This window comes from Equus asinus, chromosome 14 (assembly GCF_041296235.1).
Source record: "Equus asinus isolate D_3611 breed Donkey chromosome 14, EquAss-T2T_v2, whole genome shotgun sequence".
NCBI lineage: Eukaryota > Metazoa > Chordata > Mammalia > Perissodactyla > Equidae > Equus > Equus asinus.
In genome coordinates this window covers 35,244,415-35,262,812 of record NC_091803.1, presented here as the reverse complement: position 1 = coordinate 35,262,812, position 18,398 = coordinate 35,244,415, and the positions used below count along the sequence as shown (strand labels likewise).

At 53.3% G+C, this 18,398-nt stretch overlaps 1 protein-coding gene across 8 annotated transcripts in view; it reads right to left on the bottom strand.

Moving 5' to 3' along the window:
* Nucleotides 1–18,141, bottom strand: part of SYT17 (synaptotagmin 17) — a 79,479-nt gene extending 61,338 nt beyond the window's left edge. The window contains exons 1-5 of one of the 8 annotated variants that reach the window (XM_070484855.1): nt 17,832–18,127; nt 13,774–13,796; nt 12,978–13,126; nt 6,976–7,124; nt 3,546–4,165 (exon numbers count right to left, since the gene is read on the bottom strand). In XM_070484855.1, the coding sequence (XP_070340956.1) occupies nt 3,546–4,165; nt 6,976–7,124; nt 12,978–13,126; nt 13,774–13,796; nt 17,832–18,015 (1,125 nt within the window). In that variant the 5' untranslated portion in view covers nt 18,016–18,127. Of the gene's footprint in view, nt 1–3,545; nt 4,166–6,975; nt 7,125–12,977; nt 13,127–13,773; nt 13,797–13,944; nt 14,078–17,316; nt 17,770–17,831 lie in introns of those variants that run through there. The other 7 variants (XM_070484859.1, XM_044747085.2, XM_070484858.1 and 4 more) reach the window with 7 other exon arrangements.
* Between the last annotated feature and the right edge of the window lie 257 nt (nt 18,142–18,398).

The following is an 18,398-nucleotide window of genomic DNA, read 5'->3' as shown; positions in this document are numbered from 1 at the left end:
GAAACACCTCCTCACCGTACAGAAAGCCCAGCTCTCGTCTCGCCTGGCATGGCAGACCCTGCCGCCGTCCGCCCACCTCCTCTCTCTCCTTCCTCCACACTGGCCTTCTCACCCTCAGCACTACTGACATTCGGGGCCGGCTCATTCTTTGTGGTGGGGGCTGTCCTGGGCACTGCAGGATGTTTAGCGACATCCCTGGTCTCCACTCACTAGATCCCAGTAGCAGCTCCCACCCGCCAAACCCAAAACGTCCCCCCGGCACTGCCCAATGTCCTGCGGGCAAAACCGCCTGTGGTTCAGAACCACTGTTCCAGAGTCTAGGAGCTTCAGGAAGGCCCCTGGCCGCCCAGCCGAGAATCAGATTTCCTAGCCTGGTCCCAGCCAACGACCCACCGACGTGGGAGTACACACAGCGGGCTCCCTTGTCCACTGCACCATCCCACGGTGCAGGGCGATCCAGGGCCCAGAGTCCCCTCCCCACCACAGGTCCATGAGGACCACACCCTCACCGGGCGGTCACCCCTCACCTAGACTGCTTCCCTCCCTCCCCTCAGGATTTTCTCCTCTTTAGGGTTGAACTGTGCCCCCCAAAAAGATATGCTGACATCCTAATGCCCAGTACTTCCGAACGTGACCTGATTTGGAAATAGGGCTGTTGCAGACGCGAGTATTTAAGATGAGGTCATACTGGAGCAGGATGGGCCCCTAACCCAATATGACTGGTGCCCTAGGAAGAGAAAAGACACAGACACACACGGAGAAGGCCGTGTGACAACAGAGGCAGAGACCAGAGTGACGCAGCTACCCGCCAGGGAGCACCGAGGATGGCGGCAACCTCTGGAAGCCAGCGAGGCCAGAAAGAAGGAGCCCCTCCGGGTTTCAGGGGGAGTGGGGCCTTGCCCACCCTGATCTTGGCTTCTAAACTCCAGACTGTGAGACAAGGCACTTCTGTAGTTACAACCCACCCAGTGCGTGGTGCTATCACGCAGCCTTAGGCAACTAACCTGCACCCAATCCCTGCATCAGGCTCTGCTTCAGGGAAGCCATCCACAGACACCTGGCCTTCCCACTGCGAGAGCATCAACTCCAGGGCAAGCCTGAGATGGGAGACAGGAGGCCACTCTTCCCTCACTCAATTTCCACGAGCCTTTCTTTGTGTGAGAAGGAAGGAAGGAAAGGAAGAAGGGAGGGAGGGAAGAAGGAAATTCACTTTGGGGAATCCTTCCTTCCTTCCATCCTTCATTCATTCAACAAACAGTACTGAGCACGACCACACGCCAGGTGCTGTTCTAGATGCTGGGAAGACAGAAGTAAATAAAATAGACAAAAACCTCTGCCCTCATGGGGTTTACATACTAGCAGGGGAGACAGACAGTCAAATGTATGACCTATGGGATGATGATAAGTGCCATGGAGAACAATAAAGCAGGAGAAGGGGACATGGGGGGCCCAGAGCGGGGGGGCTGCCATGTAAACAGAATGATGCTGCGGATGCTGCTTCTGGGGTCAGCTACGGATGCTCCCATGGTCCCGCTCGGGCACGGTCTCAGCGCAGGCAGGCAGCAGCACACCTGGCCTCTTTCTTCTGCCCGAGCCCTTCTGTGGGGTTGTGGGAGCCCACCTGGCCCACGTGCAAGGGCGGAGGCCACGCTCCAGCAGAATGAAAGTCTGCCCTCCCCCACTGCCGGAACGGCGACCTTAAGAAACACTGTTGACTGCTGAACTCATTCCCTCGTTCCCTGTCTCCTCCTCACCCCCTCATGCCTCATTCCTGGGGTCACCCCCTAAATCAACTACCTGCACCCAGGTCCTTGCGTCGGCTTCAGATTTCAGGAGAACCAAACTACGGCACACATGCCAGGAGGGCTTTGCTGGTGACATTTCCACCAAGACCTAAAGGAGGTCAGGGATGGGGATGTCCAGAGTGTCTGTCTGTCCAGGGCCTTGCACCAGCGTGAAGAATGGAGCTTGGCCATAGAGAATCTATTTGGTCGAGTGGGTCTCCCTCTTTCGACTCTAAGTTTCTTGACAGTTGAAAACCCAGTGATATCAAATATCAAAGAAGATACATGGACACCATCCAACAGAACCCGATCACGTGATGGGAGGCAGGATTGGGAACTATAGCAGACGCTGCCAACACCTCTCCCACCACCTCCTGGCCATGCCCACTTCAGCGCACACAGGCCCACATCCCGATGCCGGCAAATGCACTTTATTGCGTCTGTGGAGGTCCAAGGTCTCTTTATCGGCCAGTGTAACAGGCCAGAAAAGCCAGGGGATGAAGCTCCCCATCTCCCAACTGCGCTCATTCAATGGCTGATAGGAGCTGGTGTATAAACGCCCCAGCTCCCTCACTCCTGGGGTGGAAAGACTCTCAGGCGTGTGTCTGACGCTGGCTCCCTGTTTCCCCAGCACGTTTCAGCTCCAGTCACCCACAGCGGTAGCCGGCCTGATGAGCCATCCTTTATATGACTTTCGCATTCCGTCCTGGTGTTTCCTGTAAGTCATCTTCCTAATAAATGCCTTCCCTTGCCTTGGGGTCTTCTTCTTGGGGAATCCAAACTAAGAGAGGGATAAATCTCCTATCTTTGATGGTGTGTATAGACATAGAGACACACACACACACACACACACACTCTCTCTGACAGTGGAGCAGCCCCTCCAGACCTCATGTTAAAAACCTAACTTCCAAACGTGACACTGGATCATCAAATCCTAGGCCAGTAGAACTCAGCTCTGAGAAGCACCTAGGTGTGTTTGATGCAAAATTATCCCGCCTGCATTACACAGGACTGTGGTCCCCAGCATGGTTGGGCTAGACCAGCCTCCAACTGGCTGGGTCTTTCCCTTCCCTGGGGCTCCCACCACATCCTTGCATCCACAGTGGGTGCACTGTCATCTTCCAGCCCACTGATCCCCAACGGAGGGACGGCCCACTGGAGAGAGAGCCCGTCCGTGGGTGGCTTCCCACGCAGCCAATTGCATGTCCCCGGGCTGGAAATGGGAGGGAAGCCAATCTCACAATTTGCCTGAAAAACATCCATCTATCATCCTGTTCTTCAGCCCTCATTTTATTTTTCCCAAATCAATTTCCCAAAGTCAAAATGACTGATAGCTTCGTACCCCGGACAATCACTATCCTTATTAAATAACCCGGCATCAATGACAAAAAAGCTCCCAGGTTGGAGGTGGGTACATGAATCTATACATGTGATAAAATTTCATAGAACTCCACACACGAGTGCATGTGCACACCCACATACAGCGGTGCATGTAAAAACCAGTGAAAACTGAAAAGAGTCTGTAGTCTAGCTGCCAGCGTCAATTTCCTGGTCCCGCTAATGTACTCTGGTCCTGTAAGATTCATCACTGGGGTTGACGGATACACAATACACTGGAACTCTCCGTACTGTTTTTGCAACTCGTGCGTCAAAAATTATTTCAAAATAAAAAAGTTTTCAAAATGCAAAAAATTTTAAACAGTAAATAAAAATCATCATTTTTTTCAAAAGCTTCAGAGACACCGCCCACCCACCCCTTACCTGAGAACTAGGGATCAGCGCCTTCCACCAGTGGCCGCCCTTGACCAGGTCCACCTCGCACAGAGGCACAGACACCTTCCCGATGACGCAGTGGCGTGAGAATTTATCAAAATCCACCACGGTTAGAAGCAGCGTCCGCCGCTGCGCCTCAAGGAAGGGGATCTCGAAGGTGTAGCGCTCCTCGAACACGGGCTTCTGGGTCTTGCGTTTGACCCCCGTCTGCTTCGAGTTCTTCTGGTCCGGCAGGAGGCAGATCTTGACGTAGGGGTTGGAGTGCGCCATGTCCTGGCGCGAGCCGTCGTGGGAGATGGGGGGCGGCAAGTCCCTGGCCTCGATGACCCGCACCGTCAGGTGGTTGTGCAGCAGGTCGTACTGGGTGCTGAAATGCAGCATGCCCAGCTGGTACTTGGACAAGATCTCCTCATCGGTCAGGAAGTCCACGTCGTCGCTGTTGGAGTCAAGGGAGTACAGCCGGGGCTCGAACTTTCTGAAATAATCGTCCGGGGTATAGGTCCGTCTGAGCACCGAGGGCTGGATGGGCTCCTTCTTGGCGCTGAGAACGCCAAACTCGATGGGTTTAATATCAATGAGCGGGGAGCTGGGTCGTCTGGACTCGAGACCTAAACGGCCACCAGAAATAAGAAATTAACACCGCCGCGTATGGGACCAGACCTGGGCCGCTTTGTGAGATAGGCCCCATTTCCCAGATTCTCACATCGTTCACTCTGCTTCCTAATGCTCTTCGCCACCTGGTCTCCACACTCTGAAATCCTCTCAGTTATCCTGAGAGGCAGCAGGGTGGCATTCCCGGCTCCATCCCCATCAGCACGGCAGCTAAGCGCCAGGCGCTGTTGTAAATGCACGGCGTACGTCAAGTCATCTAATCTTCACCAGGTGTTAGAGAATAACTGTATCCCCATTTTACAGATGAGGAAACAGACACTTTAAGTAAGTAACTCACTGAAGGTCAGACAAGTAGTAAGAGGAGGAGCCAGGAGTCGAGCCCAGCCTGTCCGGCCCCAGAGCCTGGCTCTAACCATTACCCTGTACTGCCTCCACTTTCAGAGAGTGGACTCAGGGCCCAGAGTGCCTGGGTCAAACTGCATCTCAGCTCCTTACAGGTGAGCCATGTGACTCTGGGCACATTCTTTAGACTCTCTGGGACTCGGTTTCCCCATCTGTAAAAGGGAGTCCATAAGAGCACCCACCTCAAAGATTGTGGTAAAGATTCACTGAGCAAACGCAAGGAGAGGGGTTGGCACAGAGCGCGCACGTGGTAAGAACCCGCTAGATGGGAACTCTCGTACTTCTTCAAGGATCACATGAAGACCTCATCACTTAGGGGGTTCCTCCCTCCTCCATCAACCAGCAGAGCTCACTGCTGCCATCATTCTAATCTTTGCTCATCCCTCTATTCTAGAAACGAGCCCTTGGCATTCTTTTTTTTTTAAACCACTTAATTGAAGCACGATTGATATGCAAAAAGCTGTACATATTTAATACATACAACTTGATGAGGCTGGAGGTAAGTGTGCCCCCATGAAACCACCACCACAGTCTCTGCATAGACCTACCCATCGCCTTCAAAAGTTTCCTCCTGCCTTTTTTATTTAATTAACTTTTTGTGTGTGATAAGAACACAAGATCTACTCTTCGCAAATTTTTAAGAATACAACACAGTATTGTTAACTTTATGCGCGATGCTGCAGAGTAGATCTCTAGAATGTATTCATCTCACATATCTGAAACTGACACCCCCCCACCCCGTTCCTACTGCCCGCTGAGAACCACATTCTGCCCCTATGAGTCTGACTATCAGATTCCTCATATTAGTGGGATGTGTAGTATTTTGTGAATTGCCCAAATAACTTGACTAAAATCATGAGAGCTTCGCCTGGTGCACGGTAACCACTCTGATAACTGTGTGCTAAATAGAAATCACCTGCGTACAGAACTGGGCACGAGGCTCAGGAACCATCTAGACCAGCGCTATCCAACTGAAATAAAACGTGAGCCAGAAATACAAGCCACAGAGGTCACTTGACATTTTCCAGTGGCGACAACTTTTTAAAAGTGCAAAGATGACAGGTGAAATTAATTTTAATATTTTCTTTAACCTAATATATCCAAAATATTCTCATCCCAACATGTAATCCATAGAAAAACACTTCAGTGAGACACTTTAAATCATCTTTTTTTCACACTGGCTTCAAAATCCAGTGTGTATGTGACACATACAGCACATCTCCATTCGGCCCAGCCCCATGTAAATGCTCGGCCGCCACATGCGGCTGGTGGCCGCTGTAGCGGGCAGCGCAGGTCAAGACCAGCCCTCTCATCTTACAAATGGAAAGGCTGGGGCCTGGAGAAGGCCGACATCCCCTCTGTTTCACTATCTTAAGCCCCTGAGCTTTTCTCTACTTCCTTTTTCTTCCCCATCTACTCCCAGGAAAGATCAGACACCGAATTTCCACCTGGGTGGATTTGTTTCATGAATTTTAAGCTTTTTCCCTCTGTTAAGCTAATTTCAGACATCAGCTGAATGAGGGAGCAAAGAAACTCTAGGGGAGTGAGAGGAGGGTGGGAGTCTTCAGGCTTTTTACTTTCTCCTCCCCACCAAATCACATCATTGGGTCAAACACATACGCTATACATCAGAGGGGACAAACTAGGGGGCCTAGGGCCAAATTCGACCCATAGATACATTTTATTTGGGTTTAAAGTAAGGAAGTTTCCTATAAAAGCCCAGATTGCCAGTTTCTTTTTAGAAAGATGAGGCAACACTGGGCCCACAATCCCACACGGCTAGAGCTGAGTGGCAGCGGCCCCCTTCTAACAGGGTATTAGCTTTGCAATTGGCCGCAGTCCCCACCCTGCCCTAGTACCCTCTCAAGGCTGAGAGTCAGCTGCCATTTATCACTGCATTAGGGCAACATTTATCTCTATCCAGCCCTCTGCACTCAGTCACCGACACAATCCACCTGGCCCCTGAAGCCACTTGAATCTGCAAGCCCTGCTGTATAACGTGGTGACACTCACCTTTCGGGGTCTGAAATGATACATGCTGATGATGTCAATCAACTGAGCCAATTCAAGGAAACGTGTGATCAGTAAAAACAAAAATCTATCAAAAATGACCGCTTCTGAGTGAACTCAGCAATCAGGTGCGATGCACTCCTGTCACATTGTCATTATCTCTCTGTTCTCTTGTCTCCTGGACTGTTGCCCCACTCCGACTCCTCCCCAGAGACGGCCCTGTCCTTCACATCTTTCTTTGGGGACACCGCTGACTGTCTGGGAAAGCCAGCTCTCTTCCCTTGTCCTGGGGACCCAGCTAATGGGATTTTAATCCACGGACTCTGAATGGCGGCTAAGCCTCCAAGCTTTGACGACCCGGGACAGCCCAGACAGTCACGGCAGAGACACTCACTTGAAATCCTCCGGGTCAGGCTGTGCGTGGACTTAGATGTGTCCGAGGATGAGCATCTCCGATCGGGGGAGCTGGTCCGTGGAGTCAGAGGGACTTCGCTGGCTGTGTGGACGGAGTCCCCGTCCTTGTCACTGCTCCGGCTAGCCATCCTAGAGGAGGAAGAATGTCTCAAGGATTGTCAAAGAATCCCCAGGGACTGGCATCTCTGCCCTTGGGGGACAGACCCAGTTTACACAACTTGGATTCAAACAACGCAAATCTGAAATAGTGTGGTAGCCTGAAACTCTCAGTAACGCTTGCATTTTGCACAAAATATGAAATGACATGAATGGATATGAATGAAGATTCCCCCAGACAGAACAATCTGTCAATAATTTGCCTAAGGGCAAAGCTGGGGCCATGGGGAGGACTCTGTAAACCTATTTAGGATATTGCCACACGGGGGCGCCACCTTGGTGAAGACAGACGAGACCTGTCAACGCCGAGTCTGGAAGGAACCACGTGGCTGTTTATATGCACCCGACTTCTGCAAGTGGCTTTTGGTGCGAATTGTCCTGCTGTTTCAACAGCCACTGTGTCTATAACTTACATCTTTTAAAAAATATCCTACGGCAATGTCATTCAAGCGTTCTTTGAATGGCAGGGCAATGGCTACAAAAACGCCCTGAGAAGCAATGATTTAAGAACAATAGTTCGATGTGAAGAAAGAGCTATGAACTAGCAGCAGCCGTGGTTCAATGTGGCCCCCAGTGAGGATGAGAAACGCTGACAACATGGAAAGCACCGTGGGGGTGGGGTGGGGTAGTAATTAAGAGCACGGTGTCTGGGTTTGATCCCTGGCTGTGTGACCTTGGGCGAGTCCCTTCCTCTCTCTGTGCCTCTGTCTCGCTGACTGTAAAATGGGAATAACAGTACCTACCTTATATGCCTGCTGAGAACACTGAATGGGTTAACACAGAGAAGATGCTCGCAACAAGGCCTGCTCTGTCTAGGTAGGCGCACGATGCATTTTAGCTGATGCTGTTACTACAACGGTGGCTTCCAGACGCCCCGATGCTCATAAAGCTAGGTAGGGATGCCAGAGGGAGGGGAAGGGCGGGGGAACAGACGCTGGCGATGCGGCTGTGAGGGAGGCTGCTGCCCACAGCCCCGTCAACTGCCACAGCTGTAGACTGATACCTTGCGTGACTGCATCCCCCAACTTAACATTCAAGCCCGCGGGGAAACTAGTCCTGAAAAATGCAAGTTCCGAATCCTGTGAGGTCTTCAGACGCATCCCGTGCATGAAATGAGACTGATCTAATGTTCTTGCAAAGCGATGTCAGGGTCACAGCCAGGACAAGCCCCAGCATGTGAGACGGAGGGGGGGCGATGCCCAGGCCTGGCTTCGCTCCTGCTCTGGAAGAGGTGAATGTGGCAGATGGGGGGAGGAGCGGGGGGCACAGAAACGGGGTCAGACTGTATCAATCATTCCTCTCTCTCCCTTACATGCAAGCAGCAGCATCTCCCAAGGGAGGCAGGGCCAGAACGCTCTGGCCACTGGGGCACCATGTCCACCTGTGTGTTTCCCGGCTGCCACACCTCACTGAGGCAGCAGCCTCCACCTCTGAAGCCCCATCGGTCTTCGGGCATCAGCTAAAAGGCCACCGCCTCCGGAAGCCTTGGCTGAGTCCTCTCAGGCCCAGTACCACATATGCCCGAGCCGCCCCGGCCTCCTCTGCAGGCCCTGCGCCACCCTGCCCTTCTTGCGACAAGTCAAGGCACGCTGTTCCCTCTGACTGGCGTGTTCTTCTGTCCCCTTCACGGGTCTGGTCCCTTCTCATCATTCAGGTCTCGGCTTCATCTCCCAGCCCGTCAGCCCTTATCCCTGCACCCTCCTTATTCCCTTTTCAACACTGCACTCAACGCATCTTTGGTCGTGTCTCACTGCTCATCTTCTGCATCCGACACTAAGCCGGGCTGCGTGCGGGCAGAGCGGTGTCTGTCTCATTCACGACCGCCGACCTTGCCCCAGCTCGGCCACTCACACGTTTGGGGTGCTCCACATTGATGTTCCCAATGAGTGAATGAACAAAGCCTTCCTGTGGTGCACATCTGATGCGCCTTGTGTCACGAGGATCCGAGCGCGCATTTTGTCCGCACCACCCCCCCCCCCCCAGCAGGGCACACTTCATCATGGTGGGGTCTGTACTTATTATTATTGAAGGTACCAGATGCCAGGCAGCTACGATGTGCCAGGGACTGTGCTAAATGCTCCGCAGGAAACATCTCATTCCATCCTGAAAACAATCCAGGAATTACTTGTCATTAACCGCCCCGCCCGCTTCGCAGATAGGGAAATGGAAGCTCCGGGGCAGGGGGAGGCGAGGATGAGGAATTACCTTGCACCACTGTTAAACGGGAGAACCCCAACTGGATCCAGCAATTCCAGACTCCGGATCGCATGGCCCACCCTACTGAGCTGGGCATCCCCTGCGAGGCCAGTAGGAGCTCTGCACACAGTAGGTACTCAACACGTGCTTATTGAACAAACCAATAATCTGACTTTAACTCACTCTTCACTGAGGGTCTTTCCGGCATTGCTACAAAAGGAGCCAGTCGGATTGCACAGCTTTCCTGACCCTCACCAGCCCAGCCCAGCCAAGGAAAGCGGGGGACCCACAGGAAGGACAATTCATGGTGTGACAAGTAATGGCGTGTCCCCCAAAATCACACACACAAAGGGCCAGCTCAGCTGCCACATGCCGCCCTGCAGAGAGGTGTGCCCTGTGGTTCTTGGCTCAAATGTCACGGTAGGAATAGCACTGCAAAGCCTGTACACTTGACATTTCTCCTCCCTGCCTGTTTGATAACATACAACTGCCCACTTGGTAAATAAATCTGGGGAAAGCACAAGCTGTAAATTTGCTTTTTGAATGATTTAAATCTGCCACCCCTTTACAGATTTCTTGTAACATTTTGCATCATGTTGAGTGCCAAAAATGTGCCAAGTACTGCCCGGGATTTAAGGGAGACCTGGTTCATCTTGGGAAGCATAAAGGTCATGTACAGCCATTCAGGCTGTAGACTGCACATCTCTGGGTGGTACCATTTAACATGGCTGTGGGAATGGCACCTCCTGGAGTTGTGCAGTGTGTTGGCCCTGCTGGGAAGGTTCCAGCCCATTTCTCTGCTTGTGACAAAACCAAAAGAAGTGGTTTCCCATTGGGTCTCAACCCCTTGTCCCCAGAAAGAGTCCGCTGTTTGCACAAAGGGTGCAATTGTCCTCCAATCCAGAGTGAGGATCTAGGCCATGCGTCTGTAACACTCCACATCTGGGAATCCAGGGGCAAACACAGACCTGACTGATCTTCAGGGTCCATCCGGGGGTGTCCACTGGTTCAGGAAAAACCCATATTCCCTAACCTGGCACTGAGGACCCCACAGGACCTAAGCTGGCAGGCCCATTTTCCATCATTCCCCCAACTCCTCTTAGATGTGGTGTCCATTTGTGGTGCCTGCCCGGCCTGGGTCCACTCCCCCATCTCTGCTCACAGAACCCAAACTGTCTTTTACAAACGTCAGCCAACGACAGGCCGACCCCGCTCCTGGCCCTGTAACTGAAGTGTTCCTGGAGCACAGCCATCCCCGTTCATTGTGTCTCGTCTATGGCTGCTTTCTCACATGACAGAAGAGAGTCGTTGCAACAGAGACGAACCCCACGAGGCTAAAATATTTACTGTCTGGCCCTCTAAAGAGAAAGTTTGCCAACCCTGGGTCTCCTAGCTTAGCCCATGTGTTTTATGGGGGAGTGACCCTTCCCCTGGTTCCAGAGTGGTCGGCAACCCAGGTACCATTCGAGCATCACTTTCTCCAAGCAGAAGTGACTGGCTCACATGACCGGCACATGACGCAAGCCAGGGCAATGAGAGCCTTTCCTGGTGTCTTTGCTGCTGTTAAGAGCGAAGCAAAGAAGAAAGCAAGCCTAAGAATGAGGCCAATACAGAAGAAAGAGAGAGAGAGAGAGAGCATGCATGCCTGTGACATCATTTGAGCTCCTGGATCCAGCTATGCCTGAAACCATCATCCCTGGATTCTTCTGTAACAAGACTCAATGCAGGACTGTCATATGAGTGTGAAGGGGATGCATGCACAACTCTAGGTGGTGACTGGACTTACATATCTACCTTCTATACTGGATTTAAAATCCCCTGAGCATGGTAATGGGACTCTATCTAGCTTTGTGCATCCCACAGTGCCAGGCACACAGGGTGTACTAGAGACATGACTAAAGAAACTGAGATTAACTTTCCAGCCAGACGATTGGTGCTTGCAGGATTCAATTTCTGCCTGTAGCTCAGTCAGTCAGTCAACAACTATTTTTCAAAGTGAACAAGACAGATAAAACCTTGCCCTCACAGAGCTGGCATCCTTCTGAGCATGGCTTGAAAGATACCAGACGGGCTGAGCCAACCTCCCCAGGTCGGGCTCCGAAAAATGGAAATGACCCCTGGATTAATGAGTTGGTTTCACCAAACCTCTCAACTCTATGCACACCTGTGGGATGCAGGCTACCATCTATGAATGATGGAAGAGTTGCTTCGGGTTGCCTTTATATCAGTTGCATGAATTGCGATCAATACCTGATATTGATAAAAATGGATATTTACTACTGCGCTAAGCATGTTATGTACATATCCCATTATCGTTAATAACGACCCTATACAATAAGTTCTATCACTGTTCCCACTTTACAGATGAGAAAACTGAGACCAAACAGCCTAAGAAGAATTCCTTACATTTATGACTGCCAACAAAGTGTCAAGCATTCCTAAGGGCTTTCCCATATCCGAATTCCTGCAATCACCACAAGGACCCGATGATAAATACTGTTCTTTTTATCGTCCCCATGTTAACAGATGGGAAGTTAAGGCACAGAGAGACCAAGCAACTTGACCAAGGTCATAGAACTAGAAAAAAGGAGGAGAAATAAGATGTGAGCTCACGTAGCCTGACCCAGAGCCATTCTGCTACAGAAATATTTGATACTTGCTTCTAAGACGACAAAAGGATTGCGGCATGACCCCCGATTAGGAGGCAAAGAAGGGGTGCCAGAGGCCCATGGACTCTCAGTGCAAGGATTTAGCTGAGACAGTGCGGGGTCCCCGCCGAGGCTGTAGCTGTGAGCCCCTGCACTGTTCCCCTCCCTCTCTGGGCTTCCCTCTGCGTATCGTGGGAAGTTACGCTGGGTGACTCCCAGGCCCCGGCCTCTGGACTCCACGCAGACTCTCTGGCCACGCTCCCCTCCCAGCCACAGAGAGGTGGACCAGACACGTGCCTGAGAAGCTTCAAAACTGCATTCCCAAAATATCCGAGCGACTGGCAGATGGAGATGTTGCATGCAGGCGCGGGAGGAGAATGACTTGGAAATAAAATGAAAGATGCCAGAGAGAACATAAACAGCGTTGGAGGACAGGATGGAGCCCGGAGGTGCTTCTCTGCTTCCCTGTTCCTGAGGTTCTTGCTCAGACCAGCAAAGAGGCTCTTGTCTGTTCTTTCCATCCACCCATCCATGCAACAAATACTTTTCGAGCATCTCCTAAGGACCAGGCGCTGGACCAGGTGCCAGGACAATCTGTCACACGGACTTGGACGGACACCTTTAGAAGCTGGACATCCCTTGAAGAATATAGATGCTCACAGAGCTCTTTTTCCATTTGGAAAGACACTCAACGTGATCACAAGTGCCCACACGCTCAGCATCACCCAGCTCCCATCTCAGGAGGCCCGATGTGAAATAGCTGAACTACAGCCCCGCCGCCAGCTGGTCTCGCCAGCCCGCTAAACAAAATGAGAGGCACAGAGCATGGCCCCGCCCACAGCGGGGGGGTCAACAGAAACTCGGCCTTTCCCTCTTTCCCACCCGAAATCCTCCCTCCCACAGGCCCAGACCCCCTCCCAGCAACCGAGCACAGAAAGGTCTTGGGATCGCCTTCCAGAAAGTTCAGAGCGGTTTTACTTACAGCCACGGAGGCGTCTGGGCAGGAAAAGGTCCCAAAATTTCCACTTCATCCTCGCTCGACTGGCAGCAGCTGGATTCACAGCACTTCTGACAGCAGCGGTGGCAAGTCCACCTGCATAGCAGCAGGTCGGAGATTCTAGAAAGAAAACCCTGAGGCCAAGGCGGGAAGTGGGCAGGGGAGAGGGGTGGGGGGGAGGGGTAAAGGAGGGCAGAGAGGAGGAGGAGGAAAAAAACACCCAAAATTATAAGGAGCCGACGCCCCCCGCCATCCAGGGGCTCTGTCTCCACCGTGAACACAGAGCAAAATGTTTTCCATTTCTGTTTACCAACTGCTGGCATGAGGATGGCAAACACCAACTCGTGGGAGCCACTAACAGAGAGCAAAACATTTACAGGTATTTTCTCCTGTAGTTTCTGGGAACGTCTTTCTTGACATGTGGGTGGGTTGTCTACAACACCGTGAGGGCCAGACAATATGTTCTCAAAACACAATGGATATGACTCTGTCTTCTTGAAATCCAAGCAAAAATCTTTTAAAACCATCATCTCTGGGATACGAATGTAAACAGACATAATCGAGCGGAATAAGTAGCGCTGGGGAGGGAACCCCATCTCCGGGACCAGCATCTCTTCACGGGGATCTCCCTTCCACAGAAAGACCTCGCAACGGTGCTGTTATCAACATCTGGTGATTGTTTAAAATTCCATCTCCCCACAGCCCCACAGAAGACTCCAAAACGAAAGGCAAGCATTTCATGGTTTGAAACCAGACCAAACGGACCACTGAATTCACCCACCTTGTTTAACGGTTCCAACTGCCCTTTTAGAGATCCACGATGAAGCCAGGGGCGCAGGGGGTGGGGGGATCACAAAAAAGAGAGAGACAAGACCAGTTTAGCAATATTCCAGCAACTCAAAAAAGAAAACAGAAAGAAAAGGGACAAAAAAGCCCTCCTCTTTCCACTTACCATCGTGGGAAGGGAGCTGACTTCCTAGCAAGGTGTTGCTATTCCCAGGGCTGCTGGTAGGCTCCTGGCTAACCAACACCGAATAAATGGGAAACTTGAGCATTTCGATCTGCTTTGCACCGTATGCTGTTATGAATCAGCCCGGGTGGATAGACAGTCAAGCTATCCAACGCAGCCACACTTCAGAAGACAAACCTTCCTCTACAGAAACAGCCAGGAAGCCCACCCAGAGGGACGTGCTCAGCAACACACAGGCAGGCACAGAGGGGATGTGACTCGGCACCCCCACCCTCTCGGAGGCCCTACCTTCCAATTCTGCTCCAATGGTGACGGTAGGGAGCTTCATATGATCACCCACAAATAGAGGGAGCCGAAAAGTAAGCCATAACTGGTCCTGGGGGAGGAGGGAGGGGCTTCCTCCCTTCTTCGGCCCCATCCCCCACCCCATCGTCTTCTCGCAGGATCCCAAGGCACGGGCTCCCTCCTTCTCTTCCAGGCCAGGGTCTCGAAGGCTTTCCAAGTGGGCCCAGTAAACCAGGTGGGTTAGGAGGGGGTCCCGCATCCCAGCCTGGGACATGTCCCAGAGAGGAAAGGAGGTGGGGTTCAAACTCAGAACTTTGAATCTAGAGGGAGAAAGTTAGGGTCTTTTTCAATTCTCTTGCAAGGAGGAGAAAGTCTTCATTTGGTACCATTGCATTTAACATCTTTCTACCACTTGCAAATCTCTCTACCCCTCCTTCCTTTTTAAACAGAGAGCAGACCCCCCCTCGGAGCCATGGAGATAGCTCCATCCAGCTAAAATCTAATAAAGTGGCATTTATTCTCATTGTGTTTATTTTTCCAATTGCCTTCTGTTTATATCAAGTGATCCTGGTTTTCTACTATGGTAGTGACATAAAGTTTTCCTTTTCATATGATTTCTTAAAGTTAAAAAAAAGTGACTCCATTTACAGAAAAAATATTAAGTAAGTAACAGTACAGGTGGTACAAAGCTCGTGAAAAAGCCAAAGTCCTTGAAGCGGTAAGGGAGTGACTGCAGCTTGGGAAGCGAAATCTCAGGCACTGATTACAAACTTTTCCAAACGGAAACTCAAACCATACACAGAGCAAGAAAGTGCGGGGGGCCATGCAAAGAGCTGAGCGGGCAGGCGCTAGTTCCGGCCTCCCCAGCAGCCAATCGTGCAACTTGGGCAAGTCAGGGGGCCACTCTGAGCCTCGGTTACCTCTTTTCTTTAGTGGAAGGGCTAAGCTAGGACACTGACTATGAAAATGCTGGTGTGCTGACCAGCTGCAAAATATCTGCACCCTTTCTGTGGCTTATGAGAACAAGGAGGTCTGTCAAGTCCAGTTGGAACCTACCAGGCACCAGGGACTGTCCTGGCTGATCCAGGAGTGAAGAGAGCAGCAAACAGCCATGCCCTCGTGGGGCTTCCATGAGCAAGTGCTAAGAGAAAGGACAAGGATAAAGGGACGCTAATTCACAATCCATGCCCATTCTTTTCATCTGGGGAGGCATTTCCCGAGTACTTGGTGATTTGGAGAACCATTTATAAGACCACGATGAGCAGAGACAAGACCACCTGCGGACCTCCACTGAGGACCAACCATCCAGCTTTCTCAAGGCCCAGTATAAGATGAGTGTCAGGAGGCAAAGAGAAGCCAAGGAAGATGAAGAGGAAAGAGAAGACGCTCTGATGCTCCCAAGCACGTCGTCTTTCCTCACATCGGGTCCACTGGGTTTGTGTGTTTGGCCCGATGGAGAATTGATTCAAGCCAAAGAGAAAGAGAAAGAAGGAGAACCCAGACATTCTAGAAGAGGGGTTGGCAAACCATGACACGCAGGCCAAATCCAGCTGGCAGCCTGTTTTTGTGCAGCCCTCCAGCTAAGAATGGTTAGTACACTGTCAAATGGTTGGGAAAACGTCAAAAGAAGAATACTTCTTGACTCATATAAAATATATGCAATTCAAATGTCAGAAGAGAATATTTACTATCTGGCCCTTTACAGAAAAAGTTTAACACCTTGTTCTAGAAGGAAAGTCAACAAACATCACTGGGCCATCCTCATACTAGATGTTTAACAAATTCCCCACCACCCTCCCTCTTAGATCTCACCATGACCCCTAAGCAGCTGTGTGACCTTGGGCAAGATACTTAATTTCTCTGTGCTGAAAGTGGTCATTAAGAACCACAGAAGCCTGTTCCAACATTGTTCATTTCTCACTAGATTGTGTCTTCTGAGGGGCAGGGACCATACTGTTTTCACAGCTGTATCCCCAGTGCCCACATATAGTAGGTGGTCACCCAAGTGTTTGTCGAGTGACTACTGAATAGTCCCCCTGACAACATCCAGCACACAGTAGGTGTACAGTAACTATGACGTTCATTGAACTTGAAAAGAAGACCTAGGGACTCCATGAAAGGAAGCCAATGGAGTGAATCTACACCAGGCGACGGAGCACAGAGTTCCTGGCAGCCAGAAAAGGACAAAATGAGGGATGTGTGAGCCAGAGGGGAACCAGGGGACCAGCAGCCCCCGGGCTGTGGCCAAGGAGAAGTGAGGCCAGATGCACCCCGAATGTAGGAGCCTGTAGGCTTCTCTGTCGGGCTCAGAGAAGCCAGCCCCAGAGGCAAGCCGCTCAACGGGTGTGACTGCGTGACCTTGACACTGACCTGTAGCCACTTGCCCCCTCATATTGAGGAGAAAGCTCTCTTAGTCAAGCAGCCCCCACGCTCCCAAAAAGATGCTTGTTACTAATGTCAGCCCAAGGATTCTTGGGGGAGTTTCCCCAAGGTAATAGGGGTCCAGAACTCTCAGACCCCAATTCAATGGCCTAAAGTAATCAGCGGCCACCGCCAACCAGCACGCCTCTGGTGCGTCCCCCACCCGTCAGCACCCAGTGCCCGGGAGAGAGGATGTCCTTGTCCCTCCTGGCCGGAACAGCTGCCTCGGGCTCCCTCCGCCGGCCAATTAGCCGGAGCCGTCACCACGGCAACGCCAGCTGGCGGGCCGGGCGGCCGGCGCGCCCCGGGCCGCCCTCCCCGCGGCCCCTCCCCTGGGGTGGGGTGCAAGAGGGAGAGGGAGGGGGGAGTGGGGAGAAAAGTCCGCCCCACCCCCCCATTCCCTCCCCAGGAAGCGAGGGTGCGCGGGCAGAGTCCACACGGGGTCCTTCATCCCGGGGTGTGGGGGTCCCCAGCCTCTTCTGGGGCGCTGCCTCGCCGCTGCACAGGTTGCCTGCGCTCGGGCATCCTTTTTCTCGAGGCAAGTTTGTGGGAGCCTAACCGGATGCCCTCCCTTGGGGGCGCTCCCAGTCCGAGGGGCCGCGCACCCCCACCCACCCCGCGGACCTTGCCCCCCAGCCTCAGCCCTACCTGGATGTACGCCATTTTCGCCCGCGCGCACTCACTCCGGCCCGGGCATGGCGCCGCCACGGCCACTTTGCCCTCGCCAACAGGAGAGGGGGGAGAAAGCAAAGGGGGAAAGGAAGAAGGCAGCCGGGTGGCCCCAGACGTGACTGGCGTGGCTGATGAACGGCGCCCGCCCCTCCGCCGGCCGCCCCGTCCTTGCCTTTCCCTGCGTTCCGGCTCCCGGAGTCGGGGCCGCCTCCCAGGGTGGGAGAGCTGGGGCGCCCAGGGCCCCCGCCTCGGCCTCCCTCGCTGTCCCGCGCTGCCCCCGAGGCGCTCCCCGGGCTGGAATCAAGCCGGGGCGCCTGGGGAGGGAGCCTGGGGCAGCCGCGGGGACTGCAGCGACCCCGGCGCAGGCGGGGCCGGAGACGCCGGGGCCGGTGCGCGCCAGAGGCGGGGGAGGGGGATGGGGATGGGGAAGCGGGTGGGAGGGGGCGGTGCACGGGTCAGCCCATCCGGTCGGCCCCGGGGCTGGCACCTACCGACAGAAGAGCCCCCTGGGCGGCCCTGACGCCGAGGGGACACAGTCCAGCCCGCCATGGAGTCTGGAGCTGGGAGGGTCCTCCCCATCCAGCCCTCTCCCAGACCAGCTTGGAAAAACTTTACTCCCGCCCCACCCGACGCGCCTAGAACTGTTGCGGCGGGGAACGCAGAGGCCAAAGGCATGGGAGCCTTAAGTTACGGTGGGGCGTGGGGCGCCCCGAGGGAGGCGCTGCAGCCGGGATGCAGGGGCGCGCGGGGAGAGCGGAGCGCCGGGTCCCCCTAAACCTGCCCGAGTTGCGCCCTGGGCTCAACAGGTCTGGCGTGGGGCGGCCCAGCAGCGCCACCCAGCGTCGCACCAGCGCCGTGCGCGCCACTGCCAGCTCGGAGCTCCGCGCCAGCGAGCGTGCGCCCCCGGGCGGGTCCGCCCGCCTGCCTGCGTGGCTGCGTGGCTGGGGCGCCCTGGGCCTGGAGGCCTCCGCGCGCCAGTTCACCGCCCCAAGGCTGCGGAGCTGGGGCTGGCTCTCCAGGGACGGGTTTGACGTGGAACCTTGGCCTCCGCTGGTTCT